This window comes from Pseudopodoces humilis, chromosome 3 (assembly GCF_049639895.1).
Source record: "Pseudopodoces humilis isolate 2021_Gansu_Grassland_sample_001 chromosome 3, ASM4963989v1, whole genome shotgun sequence".
Lineage (NCBI taxonomy): Eukaryota > Metazoa > Chordata > Aves > Passeriformes > Paridae > Pseudopodoces > Pseudopodoces humilis.
Window position 1 is genome coordinate 104,648,471 of NC_142202.1, and position 20,403 is coordinate 104,668,873.

Consider the following 20,403-nt stretch of genomic DNA (forward strand, 5'->3'; position numbering starts at 1 on the left):
ATGAGGGAAAGGAAGACAACAGATCCACTTCATTCGTCCACAGATCTGAGTGAAGGGAAGGAGAAGTTAAGACTGAGACAAGAGGTCGGCCTGATTAGCAGTGTGTCATTAATTGCAGGCACCATGATAGGCTCGGGGATCTTTATGTCCCCTGAGTGGGTACTACATCACATGGGGAACCCTGCCAGCAGCCTGCTGATCTGGGCAGCATGTGGTCTCCTGGCCATGTTTGGAGCCTTGTCGTACGCTGAGCTTGGAACAATAATTAAAGAGTCTGGAGGAGAATATATATACATTTTGAGGATTTTTGGTTCCTTTCCTGCTTTCCTTTTCGCCTACACTTCTGTCATCCTGGTGAGACCAGCTGGTTTGGCAGCTGTCTGTCTGAGCTTTGCTGAGTACGCCATTGCGCCGTTCTACCCAGGATGCTCATCTCCGCAGGTTGCCGTCAAATGTACAGCTGCCGCCTGCATCCTGATCTTAACTATCATCAACTGTCTCAACGTGAGGCTGGCAACATCTGTTATGAACATTTTTACAGCTGCCAAACTCTTGGCTTTGTTGGTGATTGTGGTGGGTGGATTGGTGCTGCTTGCCAAGGGACAAACTCTGAGTTTTCAGAATGGTTTTCAAGGCACAACTTCAGGTATTGGGGCAGTTGGAGTGGCATTTTACCAGGGACTCTGGTCCTATGATGGATGGAACAACCTAAATTATGTGACTGAGGAACTGAAGAAGCCTGAGGTGAGTGAGTGAGTGAGTGTGAGTGAGTGAGTGAGTGAGTGAATGAGTGAGTGAGTGAGTGAGTGAGTGAGTTGGGTTTTACTTAATCCTGCTGCTAATATGTTTGATTCTATCTGTGATTGTGTCAAGAGTGGTAATCAAGGGATTTACAGTGAGGGTGGTGAGACACTCACAAGAGACATTGTGGAAGCCCCATCCCCAGAAGTGTTCAAAAGTGGCTTGTGTGGGGCTTTGAGCAACCTGGTGTAGTGGAAGGAACCCTGGCTCATTGCGTGGGGTTTAGAACTAGATAATCTTTAAGATCCCTTCCAATCCAAACCAAACCATCTTGTGGTCCTATGAAAGTCCTAAAATAACCCATTGACTGGAAAGAAATTATTAGGCAGCACTTGGGTGCTTTGGGGATGAAGTTTTGTCTTAGTGTTTAGAGGATCTCACTGTAGACACCTAGATTTATTCAGAAAAGCACTCACTACTGTAATCCATAAAGTATTCTTAACACCATGTATTTCCTTAAATACTTGATCTATATTCTGTGTTTCAGAGAACTACTTTATCTGTCCCTGTTGCATCAAGGGGCAACTTCAGAGAAAGCCAAACCTCATTGGAAAGGGAATCTAATTTTGTGAATGATCCCTATCTTTAAATATTTATATTTTAGCACTGTGTAGTCTGTGCTATAGGAACTGAAGTAGCTCACCTGCATCTCACATCAGCCTTCACTGCGCCATATTACCCATTTTCACAGATCAAACACTGCAGCAGTGAACAACTCTTATTTTGTAAGAGTTATATGAGTGCAGAGTTTATAGAAAGTGCTTTCTACCAGCGCAGCACGCTAGATCCTACAGATTAAATGAAAATACACAGTTAAACATTAACCTAAATGGCAGCAAAGACCCCAGGATCACTCTCTCCCACAGGATCATGAGCAGTGATATTCAGGCCCTTCCAGAGTGGAGACACCACTATTAGGAATTGCTGTATCTTGTTCTGTGTTGAGAATGGGGAATGCAAAAATTTATATTTCAGATTCTCGGATGCATACAGTTGCCATTTCCTGGTATTTTCAGTTGTGTAAGACGCTGTTGATTTTATTGAGTTTTAAAATGATCCTGTGGTGTTCTAAGACACAATCCTGCCACTAATAAAAAATAAATATTTCCTTTCTAGAGCAAATCTCCTTTGAGATCAACTCCGTTTTGATTTAAACTGTGGAGTAGTTAAATGTGATGCAACACACACTGGAACTTTGTCCATGGCAGTGGGGTGTTTATGGGAAGATGCAGCACACCAGGAGACATAACACACTAATAGCAAATAAATCAATAATAAAATAATCAGGAACTATGCAAAAGGCATATTGGGCAGCTACAAATCAAAACATTTTTATTAAGAATTGGTGGGGTTTTTTGTTTGTTTTGTTTGGTTGGTTGTGGGGTTTTTTAGACTAACTTCAGAACTGTACAAGACTGATGTGAAAACTGGCATGTGAATCTGGATCTGTGTCTTGTTCTGGGTTCTTAGGGCGTGGAGGAATTTGAATAAGAGATGTGGGTGGTGGCAAAAACAAAATAAAAAAAGCACAGTGCAGGCATAAATGTGCTTCACCTAACGCTGCTGTCATCCCATTTCCAGGTGACCCTCCCCAGAGCTCTGATGATCGCCATTCCTTTGGTTACGTGCCTGTATTTGCTGGTAAATGTGAGCTACTTGGCAGCCATGACTCCCTCTGAGCTGCTGTCTTCAGGAGCTGTGGCTGTCACCTGGGGGTGAGCTCTGCGTGGGGCAACACGGGCAGTGCAGCCCTGAGAAACACTGGTTCTCTCCTGAGTTTCAGGAGATTTGAATGTTGTTCCCAGAGGGGATGGCAGCACTGCGTTGGTCAGACCAGGAGGAGCTGTCAGGCCATGTTACAGAGAAGAAGAAGGTGACAAAGATGCTCAGAGGGCTGAAGCACACTGTCTGGGAGAGCTGGGACTGTTCAGCCTAGAGGAGAGAAAGTTCCAGGGAGACCTTATAGCATGTTCCAGTGCTTAAAGGGGCTACAAGAGATCTGGAAAGGAAGTTTCTACAAGGACATTAGAAGTAGAACAAGCAGGAATGGCTTCAAATTGAAAGAGAGTAGGTTTAGCTTAGACATAAGAAAGAAATGCTTTACTGTGAGGGTGGTGAGGCACTGTCACAGGTTGCCCAGAGAAGCTCTGGATGCCCCATCCTTGGAAACCTTCAAGGTCAGGTTGGAGGGGTTTTGAGCAACCTGGTCTAGTGGAAGGCGTCTCTGCCCATGGCAGGAGCTTGGAAGAGGGTGATTTTCAAGGTTCCAAACTGTTCTATGATTCTATAATTCTATGGTTCTATGAGGCCAAGGCTGACCAGCTCCATCTGGCCATGGTCTCCAAGGTGCCTCTAGGATGCCAAGATGGCACATTCCTTACTCCCCAATTCCCTTTGTTTATACTGGGAACCTGTAGCTCCTCCCGTTTCATGTTTTACCTCAGGGAAAGTGTTCATAAAGGAGGGGTGAAGGTCACACCACGAGCATCTCCCCACAGGTACTGGGAATGCAGCCAGGGTACATATCCAGACTTGGGGACTGAGAAATGACCCACATTTAAAATATCTCCAGGGAAATGGAGACAGCACTGTGCTGCCCTGCTAATGCAGAAGCAGTGGATTGAGAGTGAGACTGGAGTTAACTGGGTGAATCCTGTCCACTTGGCACCTGGAATTTAGAGCAGACCCAAGTCTTTTGTCTCAGTTTCTCTCTCTGTGGGGAAATGGAAAATGGCATTGATCTCAATGACACCTTTGAGAGGTGTTATACACAGGTTGGGTAGCCTCTGGTAACTGTAACTTCAATTGGCTTGTGTTTTTCCAGAGCTGCAGAGAAACAATTTCTACCTTTCATCAACCTGAAGTATTTGGTGTCATTAAACAGTTTCTGTACAAGACAAGGAATTTAGGAAGAGAAGGAAGGGACCATCATGAGAGGTATAGACACCATCAGTGATCTTCTAGCAGAACATCCAGCCTTAGTCTAAATATTTCCAAAGACACAGAATCCCTGATTGCCCTAAATCATGCCCTAAAAATGTCTGGCAGAAATGATGACACAGGTTATGTTCTGCTCATCCTCTTCTGGAAAAGTCAGCAGCAGCCTTGCTTCTGTGTGCATTCCACAAAATCTCCCACTTGAAGATCTGACTGAGCTCTTGCTGGATGTGTTGTCTAATAGCCTTTCACATCATTATGAGTAAGAGATTTTAAAGGTCTAGTGCTTTGTTTGAGCATGTCTCAAAGCCTTACTAAGCTGCAGTGTCATGAACTTTCCCTGCACTTCCTTTCCCATCATTCCTAATTAACAAGTTATTTGTGAGCTTCCTCCTTTGTAACACATCTCCTTTTCCTGCCTGATTAACCTTTTCACCCAAGAGAGCAATTCAGGAAGAAATACTGAACTAGTCACAAGAAAGCTGGGCACTCAAAGGCTGGGGAACAGGTAGGGAGCCAGTCTGAGGAGGGGGTGAAGGTTGTGGCTCACAAGCAAGAGATGCAGCTATTCAGGCCATTAAGAAAGAATGGGAGGAGTATAAAGAAGCCAGAGGAGGACTTGTCACATTTAAATGCATTTATTCCCTACACAAGAGAAAAACTGCCAGAAAGAAACATTGTTCAGTGGTGAGAGGTACAGCCACAAAAGGAGCTCAGGAAACTCTTCCCAGCGTTTCTTTGATGACAATGATTTAACAGCAACCACAGGTTTCAGTTTGCTTGTAAATAAAGTGGTCTAAAAAACATTTGAGTTTTGGATTTTTGCCAGTTAGATAAACAGAGTGTTTGTATATGTGATAATTACCTCAAACACCAGTATTTATTACTCTATTAGTACTCTTAATGTTGCTTCATTCCAAAAGACAATCTTCACTTTTAGGTGAGAAAATTATCATTCCTTCAAATGTTTGTCTTGAACTCTGTAACTCTGCTAATTCTTCTGTTAGGGAGAAAGCAAACCAGAAGTGTCTGAATGTGTTGTAGAACCAAACATCTGGAATTCAAACCATTGCTTTGGCTTAAATCTGATTCACAGAAGAGCAGAAATAGGTGCATGTGGGATTAAAGGGTTAAAATCCTGTGCATATTCAGGAAGAGGTTGTAATGCAGAATATTTCTTCTAGTGTGATGGGAATAGTTTTTCTGTGATTTCCAAGCTAATATTATTGGTTGTGATAGCAGTGTCTTTAGGCGTTTTGCCACAGCATCAGTACACAAAAAAGGTGTTTTTGCCTGTTGTGACCGCTTTGGTGTTGTACACCATTGCAGTGTGGACAGAATATATATAGCAGAAAGAAAAGCTGTCAGACAAGACAAACTTACTAGTCACTAAATATTATGTGAATTGCAAGAAGACTTTAAATCATTAGAAAGACTTCAGAAAAAAAATCAGTATAATACAGAAATAATGGAGGGATGAAACCTGTCTGGCTCTACAGTGAATATTCAATACATCTATGAACTGCTCTTGTGCTGTGAACTCTTTCCCACCTCAGGGACAAAGTCCTGGGCAGCTGGGCATGGCTCATCTCCCTGTCGGTGGCTCTGTCTACGTTTGGTTCATCGAATGGCACGTTCTTCAGCGGAGGCCGTGTGTGCTACATTGCTGCCAGGGAGGGACATATGGTAAGCACAGAGAAAGGGGTCTCGCTTACTTTGAGCAACTTCACCTTCTTGTGACACTAAAGCAGTCAGGAAAACACTGTGTATGTTCAACTGGCAGAATGATAGCTCTTCAGGCGGTCTGTTCCTTGCTCAATGACTTTAGTCCCAATCTCTTTCAAATGTAAGGTATATGTTGTCTCTGGGCTTTCTTCTTCTGTCAGGTGATTTCAGAAAAATACATATTCACATCTAGCCTGAATTTTAAGAACAGCTTTGAAATGAACCAGTCAAATATTGCTGCATTGGAACACCAGGCACAGGCAGTGGGGTGACAGTACACCTGCCAGGGAAGGGGAACCTGGCCACACTTATGTGTTGTAAGGCACTTTTGCTCGCTCTGGGAAGGTAGCCCAGCACCAGCCAGCTGCCTTTGCACGCTGTACTGACTACACAGGTTGGTCTCAGGGGTGATCCAGCCTTCTCATGGGTAGAACAGCTTAGATGTAGCATAGGATATCTCTGCTCTTGAAGCTTCATAGCAATTACAAGGTGACACCAAGCCTTACATCTCTCCTAGCTTGGGTTTATCATTGGTTAGGTGGGCCAGATCTAAACCAGTGGAGGTCAGGCTGCTGCAGATCCCTTCTCCCTGGTCCAACCAGTAAGTCCAGCATGTATTCCCAGTAGCCACACACACAAACACAGGTATGAAACATATTTATGTACACACATACATACATGTATAGCTGCATATATACATACAGAGACAGCAGGGAACTACAGAGCTGCACATACAGACTTACCTGGGGCTCACACAAACACCAGCACTAACAACACCAAGGGCCTTTGATTTCCTCTCTGGCTGATCAGGGGTCTATTAGTGAGAAATACATATAGAAACATATGTACAGTGTGGGTTCCTCCAGTAGCTGAGCTCAGATACTCAGCCTCTGGATCCCAGTCCCCCCAGTTACTGCTACCTGGGCATACAAATCCCTGAGGTTGCTGCCACATCCCAGCTGCTGATACAGACCTCCTCATTCACAGGTACTCCTTCACACACACTTAACCACACTGCTCCACAAAGGAGAAAAAAAGCTGAGCTGCATTTATCCTCTCTTTTGAGCCGGCCTCTTGTATTCCTCCTGAATCTCTCTGCTTTTTTGGTCCTTCCTACCCACAGCATCTGGAATTTCTGTCCTCAGATGTGAAGGCACTGAAATAGCTTGCACAGAGAGGTTGTGGATGCCCAGTCCCTGGAAGTTTGAGGCCAGGCTTGATGGGGCTCTGAGCAGCCGGGTCTGGTGAAAGGTGTCCCTGCCTGCAGCAAGGTTGTTATAACTAGATGATCTTTAAGGTCCCTTGCAACTCAAATCATTCCATGAATCTATGATTCCACACTTGCTCCACTCCTGGTTCATAGCAGGGAATCTTTTATGCATATGAATGACCAGATTGGTAGAGATGACTGGACTGGTGGTGGCTGGTTTGGGTGGTTCCTGGTTTCAGTGGTTACTGGTTCCTCAACTTGTCTCTCTAAGGACAGTGTCTGCTCTATCCTGGCAAGCTCTGTGCTGAGAAGTGCACAGATGGTCCGAATCTGACCATACTAGTCTATGTGCTGAATGCTTATGCCATTTCTCAGACACTCATCTCTAGCAAAAGTCCTTGCATGATATTTTTGTTGGAAATTAAAAATTCAAACTGAGCATATTTGATATGAAACCAGTGAGACACAATAAAAATACCCTTGAAGGAGTTTTCTGTATTTACACTCCTTGGAAGTTGGTCTGGTTTTATATGACACTTATTTGCTGATTACGAATGGCTGTGGCTGCAGGCAGAGCTCCCACCCGCAGCTGAGGGGGGTGAGTAAGGACCTCTGAGTCCACCATACCATGACACAGAGTTTTGCTTTGTTTTTCAGCCAGACATTCTGTCCATGGCTCACGTGAGATGCCTCACGCCCTCCCCTGCTCTACTGTTTACGTCTGCAATGTCTTTAATAATGATAATATCAGGAAGCTTTACCAGTATTGTGAACTTTTTCAGGTATGTGTGTGTAGGGTTTCTGTTTGCATCCCCTGTGCTCCTGGGTTTTACATTGTTTATAAGTATTTTCTTGCATTATCTTTTTGAGCCTGGGCTATTGCTTTCTAGCCAATAGTGGGGAGACTAGGAGGGAAGAAAGAAGAGACTGGGAACCAGCACCTTTGCAATGTGTGAATGCTCCTGTCACTAGAGACTTAACTGAATGTGATTCATCCCCATTGAATCAGCAATGTTCAGATAATTCTAAAGTTCTCATTGTTTGATCTAGAAAGGAAATTAATGGAAGAACTGCTAAATTTATATCAATATTTACCTTTTTAATTGGAGATATGAACATCTGGGATCTGCAAGGCAGGACTGATATTCCTGGATTATCTCACCCCAAGTTTAATGCTGTCTATTTTCTTTCTCTTTTCTTCCAGTTTTGTGGCATGGCTTTTCTATGGAATGACTATTTCTGGGCTCCTGTATTTAAAAATCAAGAAACCAGAACTGCCAAGATCTTACAAGGTAAAGTAATAACATAAAACCCTCAAATATTTTTCTATATTGTTCAAGTGACTAAGAGAACATTTAGAGAAAAGAGTGAGCATTGGTGGCTTACAGATTTAATGTGGTTGTCCTTCCTTTTCTCATTTCAAGTTTTGTATCAGCAAAGCCAACAAGGGGTGAGATAGTGTGAACAGACAGGCATAAGTCAAGGTTGAATTCTCTGTCTTGATAAGCTAATAATGCCCTGCCTCCTCACTATGAAAATATATCTACCATATCCTCTTTTTTCCTAAAAGATTTAAGTGGTAAATGAAGGATGATTCTGATCAACATTGTAATCACCTGTTTATGGTCACAGACTCTGGGCAAACTCCTTGGAGGGGAGATCAGGCGTAAGAACTTGGCAGAGGAAAAAATAACTTAGGTGGGGTACCCCAAGTTCTTGGAGATGACATGGGAACAGGTTTGTTCCCCAAAAAACAGATAAAAGGAAGGAAATCAGGAGTCAAGTGTTCTTCCCCTGATGCCATGAGTGAGCTGATTTGCAGTGCTTCCTTGGTGACTGAGGATTATTAATTAATGAAGGCACAAGCCACCCTCCTTTGAGGAAGGGTGGCTTCAAATTGAAGTTTAAATGCTTTCTGATCAGGCTTACAGAAATTGCCTCTGAGATTGCCTGTCCACCTGTCTATCAACACATGGTTAAAACTTTTTGTGCAAGGGTGCCAAGGTAAAGTTTATTTGAATACAATAGCTGTGTGTTTTGTCCACAGCTTGGCTTTTAGATGCAAGGTAGTAGGGAGAGCAAGAACAGACCTGGCATTAAACCCAGTAGTCTGCACTTTCAGGTCTAGGAGGGCAAGAAAGACCAGGGGTTAAGCTGTGATATGGTTTTGTAGCTCTTGCAGGGATGTTCAGCCTTGAAGTGGGGGTATGCTGAGAAGCAGGATGTCGCCATTAATTCGTATTTCTAGGTAATACCTCAGGTTGCAGAAAGGTTTCATCTAAAAAGCCTTCTGCAGAAGTTCCAGGGTTGTCCAGACACAGAGGCCCAGAATAACATGACCTCTTATGCTGGTGTTTTGCTTTCACAGGTTCCAATTATCATCCCCATAATTGTGCTGGTGGCAGCTGTGTACCTGGTGTTAGCTCCCATCATTGACCAACCCCAAATAGAGATCCTCTACATCGTCCTGTTCATCTTCAGTGGCATCATTTTTTATTTCCCACTGGTTCGCTTTAAGTACCACCCTCGCTTCTTACAGAGAGCCACTTTACACCTCCAGTTGTTGCTGGAAGTTGCTCCAACTACCAGGGATGCAAATTGAGATAACATCTTCCCTTCACATGGCTGGCTACACTTCATGGTTTGTCCCAGTGCCTTGGTTTTCAAGGCTCAGAAAATATTCTTCTGTAAAGAGCAATGAGTAGAATGCGAGTGACATGTGTCCATGTGAGATAGACTACAGCTGTGACTCCTCATGATTCCCTAAAATTCTGGAGACATGTTTTTCTCCTTTTCAGCTCTGCCTTGGCATTACATATAGATTCCAAAGGAATATGTGCTTTTGTTTTTTTCATCCCAAAAAGGTCTGTTTCTCAGGATCTTATCTCATATTTCAAGATAAAAAGCATCAAAAGATAGAAGATGAAATATTTTTCCTATAGCAGGCTGGAAGCCAAAGCCATTCCTGGCAATGCATTTAATTATTTACACCTAGTTCTGCTCACTGTGACTGCAGAGCTTCTCAAATCAATAAAGGAAAGGCTCTCCACAGCCACAAGAAATAAACTCTTTTTCACTCACATATTCACTCTGGGAAGATTATGCTTCTTCCAGCTCCAAGTGTGCAGTCACAACAGTCCTTTCCCTGTCTCAGAAATCAACCCACATCTCCCACAGCAAGCCCTCTGACATGAGACAAGAAGTGCTTTAAAGCTCTGTCAGTTTCCTTAGTTGAGAATGTGCCTGTTATCTGGGATCCATCCATTCATGATGTGGACACAAGCAGCATCACTCGAGTACCAACATTCACCATGTGCTTCCTGTGATCCCCCCGAAGACAAATAACTTCTTTTGTGACAAAATGAGGAAGAAACAAAACAACTAAAACCCTAGAGCATATGTGCCAGCAAGACACTCTGACTAGGAAATAAAGAAACCACATACTGGGCTACATTAGGAGAAGTGTGGCCAGCAGAGCAAGGGAACAGTCTGTCTGTTTGGACTCAACACCTGAAATCATGCATTCATGCTGTTCAAGGGTAGAGTTGTGAAGACCACCTTCTTTGTAATGGAAACTCAAGAGCAATGGTTACAAGCTGTGGCTTGAGGTGTTCAGGCTGGACTTAGAAGAAATGTGCCCCATGAGGGCAGTTCAGCCTTGGAGCAGTGTGCAGAAAGGTGGTGAGATCTCAGTTCTCACCTTTCCTACCACAGCCATTTCCATCAATTTTTATGATTCTAAAGGCACAGCACAAAAGTCACAGGCTGTGTTCTCACCCACACGTCACTGAAGTCACTGTTGTTTCCCATTATCCTGAGGTGCAACTGGTTTTTTCCTGCTCTAGGGGAAGGAGAGGTACTATAAGCTGTTTTCTTCACATTTTTCCAGCTGGTTCCAGGATGGTACCTGTCCTGTCAGAGACTAAAAGGGTGTAGGAGTTAGTCCCTAAAATGCCTTGTTAAAGTACTGAAAGTTAACTTGCTGTCAGCATTCTTCTTAGAACCTGCTACAATCCTGCTACCTTTTACCTAACTTGCTGTGATCCTAGAACACAGGTCACTTGATCCTCCCTCTTCCAGCCCATCTCAGAGCTGTGTATCTGATTACAATCTCATTCTGTAATGTCACACCTTCTGTTCGTCTGAGTGGTGATGTGAGCAGCTACAGGGATGTGCCAACAGTCTGTTGTTTCCAAGTGTTAGGTATGATAATGGGTAGGCCAGATGCCACTCATCCAAATCCTTAGCTTAAATAGTATTTAGGAGGATTTCCTTCCACTGATTCTTAGTGGAGTTACCAACAAAGGCCAATGAGGGAACAATTTTTCCTTCTGAATCTCCTGACAACATAAAATTCTTGGGATGCATCTCTTAAAGGAGAGGATGTTCTTAAAAGGACTAATGAGGTTAGGAGCTCTAGATTACCTTCCCCCCACTGCCCCAGGCTCTTCATCTGATGTCAGGGAAACAAGGAGCTGCATCTCAGCTACTTACCTAAAAATCAGAATAATACAATTTCTCTGATTATAATTTTTTTTAAACAATCTTTTTTCTACCTATTTATGAAGCCTATCATATGGGGCTGTGCTCTTATAAAGAACATGAAAAGACATAGCACTTTGAATAAATAGCCTTTATGTGTTACGGGTTTGTGTATGGATATAAGGGAACTGAAAAGCTGCAATTATCATACTTTGCACCAATTTAATTTTCTATAGATATTATTTTAACAAGATGTTATTTTTTTATTTATTTTGCCTAGGATTTGCAGGTGTTTGTAATGCCAAAACAAGATGCTGAAAGCTCAGATAATTTCAAGATAATTACAATAAAATGGGCATTACAATAAAGTGAGTTAATGTGTCTGTTTCTGTTTTTCATCCAAGAAAAACAATTCCACAGAAATTTTACTGCATGATCATAAATAATCAGCATCAGGCTTATCTCTCCTTGGTCAGAAGGTTTAACAACATGTGTGGGTGTTTATATGTGTGTACATTCATTTTTCAAAATGATTGCTTTTCTATTCAGCCCCAGGATATGTAAATTGGAATCTCTTTTTCCTTCATGAGACATTTACAATAGAAGTGCCAGGAAGAGGCAACACATCCTTACCGTTCATTCCTGCGGCACAGTGACAATGTGACAGTGTTCAGAGTTCTGTACCTGCAGTTTGTACAGGTTATACTACAAGATCTTATTGGTCCTGTGTTTCCAAAGCTCCAGATCCCTGTGACCTCTGCTTAGACCCTTTCTTCACAGGCTCAAAGGAAAAATGGACTATCAGCCTTGACCTCAAGATAATTGTAAGATCTCTACTTCATCTCAAGACCCTGAGTATAATTGAGTTCCATCCTTCAGCTGTCAACCTGCAACAACCAGTCGGGAGTTTTACCTTAGTGCACAAAGCTGAATGTGTTCTGGACTTTTTCCTGACTTCCTCAGGAGCATCAGAGATGGATTACACTTGGGGACAGTAAAGGACAGTCCAGTGTGTGTGACAGCACAGAAAATCCTTCTTTGATGATTTTCTAGTCAGGCATGCTCATATGCCCAAGTTCAAGTGATTGCCATAATTTGTGGTTGAGGACAAATTTATGATTGGGTGGGACAGAGCAGAATTCATGATTACTTTAATTTTCCTCTGTTCAAGAAACACAGTTCGCCCACTTGGACTGACTGGATTTATCTGGACAGTTTTCAGCCAGTGCACAGGGTTTGGTGTTTAGTCTCTCCTGCTCTTTGTTGGGACACAGGGAATAAAAATGACCTCACTGGACTCTCTCAGCAATGTTAACTTGCTCTTCAGGTCATCACACTTAGGTGATCTTCTCTCTTCAGGGACTGAATAAATACAGTCAGCTCTGGGAATCACAGACCATTCCAGCATAGGTTGGAACTCCCCTCTGGAGGTCTCCTGTCCAACTTCCTTCTTGAAGCAGGACTGTTATCATGTAAAGTAGGTTACATGTGCCTCTGTCTCTTCATGTTTTGGAAAACACTGAGGATGGAGAGACCACCATCTCTCTGCACTGCTCTCTGGATAAAGAAATTTTACTGAAGTCAATCTGAACATCTCAAGCTGCAGTTTGTGGCTGTTGCCTTTCCCTGTATCATCTTCTGCTGCCAAAGTGGTTCCATCCATTTTGTAACTCTCTTTCATGGACCTGTAGGTTGCTGTTATGTTGCCTCTTTTTCTTTTTGCCAGACTCAACAAGCCCAACTCAAGAAGTTTCTTCTTGTAGGCAAAGTGCTCTGGACTTGTGCTTGGGAGCTCTTTGCTGAACTTTCTGCAGTTCCTCTGCTTTCCTTCTGAACTGGGAAGGGGTCAGAAAATTGAATGTAAAATTCCAAGTGTGCCCTCACAGGCGTCAAGTCTACAAACACTGACATCCCTTGGTCTGCTTAGGTACCTTTCATAATGCAGGCCACTATGTGTAACCCTTTCAGCCAGTCACTTCAGTCAGTCAGAAAGCTTCAGCTGACTCTGTTGAAGGCAATGACAAACCCTTACCTTGTAGAGTTTGTGCCCTTATTAGAGACTTTGTCTAGGCTGTGATAAATCCAGCACCAGGATGACTCAGTCTAGCAGTGCAGGGGGATCTACATCTTGCACTTTACCATTTATTGATTAGTTAGTTAGATACTCTCAGGGTCTTTGTGTATGTGACTCATTCCTCATGAAGGAGTGCTTTTGCTAAAAAAGGATGCACACCCATGGTTGTACAATAAATGGGTGGTCTTAGGCTTGTGAACTAGCAGTGAGATTAATGGCTAGTGAAATAGCCCATCTGTTTTTAAAATCAAGCTACCATGCCATGTTTGTCCTCAGACACATTGAACCCTATGGCTTGAGTGTCTGGCAGATAAATAATCATCTCTTCCTTCTAAAGTCTGGTCATCAATTGTTATTGTTTAATTTCATGGTCTATGCCCTGGTTTCCATGCAGTGATACAAAAGGCAACAGGGGAGCTGAGAACAGGGAAAATGTGAAGTAGCTTGAAAGAGAATTACTGTACATACAAGTCTTGGCTTGCCTGAATTACCTATGTAAAATCCAGACATGGACATCACCCAAACAGCAAAGACGCGTGCCCAGAATTTTTGAAATGACAGAATAAATTTATTTTTTTTGCTAAGCAGTAATTGTTTGCCTTTCTGTTTGTACATTCTGGGCCTGTTCTTCAGTTCACAATCTGTTTTTCCCACAGCATAACTGTGTCATTAACAAATTAGAGCAACGGTTCAGCCTTTTTTCATTGCTCAGTCTGTGGTTGCCAAACATCATCAACAGGTCATGATTCCTTTGAAGAGATGGCACCAGAATGCACACAGATTTCCAGCAGAAGGTACAGGCCCTGGCACAAGGAGCACCACCAGTTCCTGAATGAGAAATCCAGAGCTGTCTCCAGGATCTCTCAGGGTATTGGATCTGCTGTCCTCTTCCCTTTGCTGTGGCCTTACTCCAGGGCTCTGTGTGCTCAGTTTTCCACTCACATCCCACCCTGTTTAAAGATGAGTTAATGAGACTTCAGCCTGTCTGAGCTGTTGTGAATCTCAATTAATTCATATTTGTAAATAAAAGGAAATAACCTCATCTCGCTGAAGAGGAAGCCAGAAGATCAAACCATGCCAATAGTTTTTCTTCCTAGGCCAAGCAGTCCCTCTAACCTATACTTTTACAATCTATATTGAGTGTGCAGTCGCTGCAGAAAATCTGGAGTGTTTCATTCTGGCTGAAGGGCCAGTCTGGTAAGTTGTACCAGCTGAGCCACCCTTTTGGTGTCCCTGGATGTCTCGCAGTCCACTGGGGCCGTGTGGGCACTCTGCAGGCAGGAGCCATGCTTCATGCACAGAAAGTACAGAGGAGCATGGATGTATCTGAGCATGCCCAGGGGATGCTGCAAACTATCCCAAGCATCAGAGGAAAACACTTGGAAAACACTGAGGATGGAGAACTGCACCTCTTGGAGCAAGACAAAACAGTTGGACCAGATCCTGCTGCAGGTTCCTACCAGGATTCTCATGTACCAGGCACAAGCATGACCATGGGTAAAGAAGCATATGGTCACTATTCATCCCCTTGGAGCTGCTTGGACTTCACTGTGGAAGCAGAAATGGTCCTTAAAAATCCCCTGCAGTCTTCCTCAGCTTCCCAGTGGGTCCTGTCACCTCATGTCCCCCCAGGAGCAAGCTTTCCTACTCCTCCTGCCAAGCTTTCCTGCTCCTCCTGCCCTGAGGGCTGTGCTGACATCCTGCCCAGCAAACCCCTGCCTGTTTTTCCACTCTTATTTAGTTTACTTTGTGCTAAAAGTAATGTTCCTCATATTTACAATGCAAAATCCCCCTCAGACAGCACCAAAATACTTTACTCAGGAGCCTTGTATATGGGCAAAGGACAGGGATTGGGAGATTTGGAATAGACATTGGCACAGATGGGAATGATGGGAAAGGTATTGCACAGCTGTGGGCTGAAACCTCAGCTTAACATTGGCTTCCTTAAGATCACGGAATCATTTAGGTAGGAAAAGACCTTTAAGATCATTGAGTTCAAGCCACCATTAAACTACGTCCCTAAGCACCACATCTACACTTCTAAAAAATCCCTTCAGGGATGGTGAGTCCACCACATCCCTGGACAACCTGTTTCAATGCTTGATAACCCTTTCAGTGAAGGAATATTTCCTAATATCTGATCTAAACCTTCGCTGGAGCAACTTGAAAGCATTTCCTTTCATCCTGTCCTTGAAAGAAGAGACTCACACCTCATTACAGCTCCTCTCAGGTAATTGTAGAGAGCAGTAAGGTCTCCCCTAAGCTCAGACAAGTTCCCATATCTGCTGTGCCCAAGGCAGGTGAGGGAGTCCTGGGAGCCGAGGGGCAGGGAGGTGACATCGCAGGGGACCGCGGGGCTGGCAGGTGGCAGTGGCAGTCAGGGCTGAAGAGCTCGGCAGCATCAGCCTCTGTCACCACTGCGGCTGGGCAGGACAAAGAGCTGAGACCCAGGAATGGGGTCGGTCGTGCCCAGGGAGCAGTTTCACTGTGCTGCAATGGACAGCTGCATGCAGCCCCTGCCCGCCCAGAGCCGTCCTTCACTTACAACAGAAAAGCTCCTTTTGGGGCAGCAGACCGAGTAAAAAACACCTCTGGTTGTACAGACAGATGCCAGCTCTGGAGCAAGGGAGAGGGCAGTCCTGGGGCTGGAAGTGAAATATTAAAAGGGAACAAGTCCTTGCCTCTGCAGTAGTGGCCTCCTGGTTCCTGTGTCCATCTGTCCCTATGTCTGTACCCCAGGCACCCACAGTACAGCACCTACCAGAGCCACCTGCTGAACAGCACTGGGGACACTTCTCTTGGGCTGCAGCAACTGCCCTGGGACAGGGGATTCTCCCAAGGGCCATGGCTTTTTGTCTTGAAGCAGTAGTGGTTAGAAAGGAAGGCAGCTTTCATGCTGAAATCAGGATGAGTCCTTGTGAAGTCAGGCAAATGCATGGAAACTGAATTATTCATCATTGTATTCAAAACATATCCCTCACCCTGCCATTTTGGAAATCCAGATAAAACACTTTTGTGCTCGAGTTGGATACCCCCAGAGGTAGTTTTGTAGTGCATTTTAAAAACTTGGCTCTTTGTCTTGTCTTGAGATCAAAGCCAGTTGGGAAGCAGGAGCTGCCTCCTGAAGCAGGCAGGACCTTGCTCTGCTGAGCTCAAGGCTTGCTGGAAACCCACAGAGAAAACTCAAGGCTCAGGTTGTGTAACTGGGCACAAAATGAATCTGACTTTTTCATTATCCAAGGTGAGTGCAAACAGATAAACCCAGGGGATAATGGGGAAGAGTTAATTACATATATCTTTTCTGCAGATGGATTTTGGGTGGAAGAATGTTATAATTTATTTAAGATGTGTTGGTTCCTAACATAAAGAAGCTGTAGCTGAGTTAGGATCTGCATTCTGCTGTACATATGCAGAAGCTCCCTCAAAAATTAAACCATTTGCCAGAGACCATCTCAGCATAACTCTGCTATACAATGCCTGCACTTGCAGAAGAAACGCATTCGTGTTTTTCAATAGATGCAGTTTACACCCTGGAACCCAAATTACTGTGCAGTTCAATGGGCTTTGCAACGTGTGACCCGTGGAAATGCTTTGTGGGATAGTGCTCCCTCCAGGAGTGTTTTCTCAGAAGAGGTGGGACTGGCAAACAAGCTCAGTTTTCCTTTTCCAGCATTCCCTCAGGTAGGACAGCAGGGGAGCACATTCCTCCTGGGGCAGAATAAAAACAGTCCAACAGCCTTGGACTTGGATACAAGGATGTATCCCCTCCCCTGCATCTCCTGTAGGGAATATCTTGCATGCTCATGACGTGTCAGCAGCCACAGAGATGTTTTCTATGGCTTTGAGCAGAAATTGAGATAATCTAACCTGTGTCATAAATCTTTCAAAGGAAAAAATACATGTAAAGCACTATACCTACTCTAGCTTGTAAGAGGTTTTAGAAAATAAAGTTCAAAAGGGCAAAAACTTTGGCTGATGGTTCTGACAATGTCCCAGGCAGATGTAGTCAGTCATGAATGACGTCAGCAATAGCTAATTAATTCCTAAAAGCACTTTGAATATTAGCAGGTTGCTTCAACAATTGTCTCTTTGTTACTACTCAGAGAAGCAATTTCTCCAGGGTTATTTTATGTTCCATTTTCTGGAAAAGCCAATGTCCTGGGACCTATGTTGCCCCTGAGATACTGACCATCCTTTCCAAAGGAGGATCCACACTGTCCATAACACTATTTTAGCATTTTGTGGGTGTGGCTTTGGCTTAGATTGGCTGGGGGGTGTAAGGGAGGAACAGGTACAGCCACCAGTAAAGCAAGAAAGTCAACCTGATATAAACCCTGCATCATTAAGTACAAAGCCTTAAATCATCCTCCACCCCCACTGTCACAGAATTGCCATACTAGGGGCAGGCATGGGCAAACTGCCCCTCAATTCCTGCTGAGGTTCTCCCAAAGCCCAGTGCAAGACACACAGGTCTCTCTGAACTCCTTCCCCCAAGTGAATCTCACCCTGGTCATGTCCCAGACTTCCATCTGTGAAAACACAGCCAGATCCAGCCCTTGTCTCTCACAGGCTGAGTGGGTCACAGGGAGTTTTCAAACAGTCTGATGCATCTCCAGGGATGATGGAAAACAAATGGGATCCAGATGTGTCCTCCAGCACAAGGCCTTGCTTTTGGAAGGAATTTCCCCAGATCTTTCCCCAGTTTTTGCTCTCAGGGTTTATTTCATGTAATGTACAGCCACCTGGCTTCCCTCCAGCTGCCAGTCATCAGCATTGGCTTCCCAGGGGTAAAAGCATGTCAAAATTTTGCCTGGTCTTTTCCATTGCCACAGTCTACTCCTGTGCATCCCCTACACCCAGGCAGTGGAGCAGCCTGAGCTGTCCTGAACACCCCACACCACTTCAGAAAGCCAACCACATCCTGGGATACATCCAAAGCTGAGTGCACAGGCCAAGGGAGGGGATTCTACCCCTTTCCTGTGCTCTGGTGAGATCTTAACCACACTCCTGCAACCAGCTGTGGGGTCTCCAGCATGGAAAGGCCATCAACCTGTTGCAGTGAGGCCAGAAAAGGGCACAAAAACAATCAGAGGGCTCAAACACCTCTCCAGGCTGAGAGAGTTGGGGTTGTTCAGCCTGGAGAAGAGAAGGTTTCAGGGAGACCTTAGCAACCTCCAGTACCAGGGTACTGGAAGATGAGGCCAAACTTTTTAGTAGGGGCTTGTTGCAGAGGGACAAGGGGCTATGGTTTTAAACAGAAAGAGGGTCATCAGCTGTAAGGAAGAAAGCTTTTACAGTAAGTTGAGAAATAATGGCATGGGTTACCCAGAGAGGTGGTGGATGCCCTATCCCTGGAAATATTCAAGGTTAAGCTGAACAGCAAGTTCATCAAGTTGCTCTGAGCAACCTGATCTAGTTGAACATGTCCCTGCTCATGGCAGACAGCTTGGACTAGATGGCTTTTAAAGGTTCCTTCCAGTCCAAACAGCTCAGATTCTGATTCCAATTCTGATTCCGATTCTGATTCTGATTCTTCCTTGGGGGTCCACAGCACACAGCCTGCATTTTGTGAAGAAAACAGGGCACAGAGTCCTGCTGTATTGACACAAAACAAAGCTTAAAACTCACAGAGAGCAGACAGTGGAGCCAAGAATGGAGCCTGGGCTTCTTAAAGCCTCCCTGAACCAGAAATGATGATGAAACATTTATTGATTGCAATGAAGCATTGCTGCTCTGAGAGAGCTAAGGGAGTCCATATGGCTCAGTGTTTCAAATCCTTTGCCTCAATATTTTTCTAGCTACAAAAATGTACGTATTTTTTCTCTCAGGCAGACATTTGGCAGCAGAGTTAAGTGAACTCTAAGGGCTGCTATAACTTAGACCCATCTTTGGGAGCCCAGTGATGCATGAGAAAGAGCTCTGTCTTTACAAACTCCTAAAAGCACATATGACTACTGCATACTGCTTTTCCATTGGGACTTACAGACAACTTCCAGCAGGATCATGGGTTAGGCTGTGGGCAACTTAACATCAGTGCTGTGTCATCTTGTCTGTTTATTTGGTGAATTCTGATTTTCATAATTAATGCAGTAGAGAAATTCAACAGAGAATTCACTTGTGGGAAGGAAATATGTCTGGGACTCCGAGGTTGAGGAATTTAAAACAAACTCTCTTTCAATAAAAGCAACCCATTAAGAGCCTCTTGATTATCTATTTGACTATTTCAATTTAAAATGCTAGTTAAAAAAAAGTAAATAAAATATGCTTCAGTTCTGCAAATTAAATTTTTTCTCAGTTAAAGTCCATTGAGAGACACCCCCAGGGTAAATTTTCCCCACATCTCATTTCTGCCCTGGAGTGTTTTGTTAGCAGTCTGAGTCATCCAAAGCTCCTGAGTTAATTTCTGAATTTCATAGCTGATATCCCACAGCTGAAGCAGGTCAGTGATTCAGAAAAGCGCTGATTAATACGGAGCGGGAGGAAGTCGGGCATTGCTGTTTGCCCCTGCTCGCCTCCCCCTCTGCGGGACCAGGCCTGGCTTTCTGCAGGTCCCACACCATGCTGGCACTGGGGATCTGTGTGGGGAGCCACAGCAGGGGTGTGAGGATCCTGCTCCATCCCTTCCCCATCCCAGCAGCCGGGCAGCAGCTGCCCTTTGAGCGCATCTCCAGAGGCAGCAGCCAGGATGTCTGCAGCACCAGTGCCCATGTGAACCTGGCCAGCGCTCCTTTGCTCACGCTACAGATTGTCACTAGCTTCATCCTTTCCTGGAGTTCCACTCCAGCCTCTCCAGCTTGTCCTGGCCCTGCACAGAAGGTTCTCCCACAGCTTGTTGCTCCTGTCTGCTGGAGTAGCACTGAGCTGGGTTGGGAGGATGACCAGAGCCTCATATGGTGACAAATGATAGTCCATAGCCAGCGTGCTCAGCTGGGATTTCTTCATCCTCTGCATGTGGCACTAAGGAGCTACACACACCAGCAGTGCAGATGCCTCAGGCATCTGGAATTTTCAGCATTTTTGACTTCTCTGTTTTCACTTTGAACATTCAGCCAGGTTTGGGCACCAGGCAGAGGCACTGGCCCCAGACATGGAACAGAAATACGGAGACATGACAGAGTCCTCCATGAGCTCTGCACTCTCAGTCCCCACATCCTCCTATACCTCCGGCTGGGCT

At 44.5% G+C, this 20,403-nt stretch overlaps 1 protein-coding gene across 1 annotated transcript; it reads left to right on the forward strand.

The window, feature by feature from the left end:
* On the forward strand, positions 1-11,349 carry LOC102099943 (b(0,+)-type amino acid transporter 1-like). Its single transcript, XM_005521922.3, has 6 exons — positions 1-744; positions 2,383-2,516; positions 5,295-5,424; positions 7,331-7,455; positions 7,878-7,965; positions 9,042-11,349. Exons 1-6 carry the CDS (start codon positions 1-3, stop codon positions 9,273-9,275), a joined length of 1,455 nt encoding a protein of 484 aa, XP_005521979.2. The 3' UTR covers positions 9,276-11,349.
* The last annotated feature ends 9,054 nt before the right edge of the window (positions 11,350-20,403 follow it).

Excerpts from the sequence above, each read along its gene's own strand:
- LOC102099943 (XM_005521922.3), top strand. The coding sequence starts at position 1 with ATGAGGGAAAGGAAGACAACAGATCCACTTCATTCGTCCACAGATCTG. Across the intron at positions 7,456-7,877 it reads AGTATTGTGAACTTTTTCAG|TTTTGTGGCATGGCTTTTCT; the intron begins GTATGTGTGTGT and ends CTTTTCTTCCAG. Across the intron at positions 7,966-9,041 it reads AACTGCCAAGATCTTACAAG|GTTCCAATTATCATCCCCAT; the intron begins GTAAAGTAATAA and ends TTGCTTTCACAG.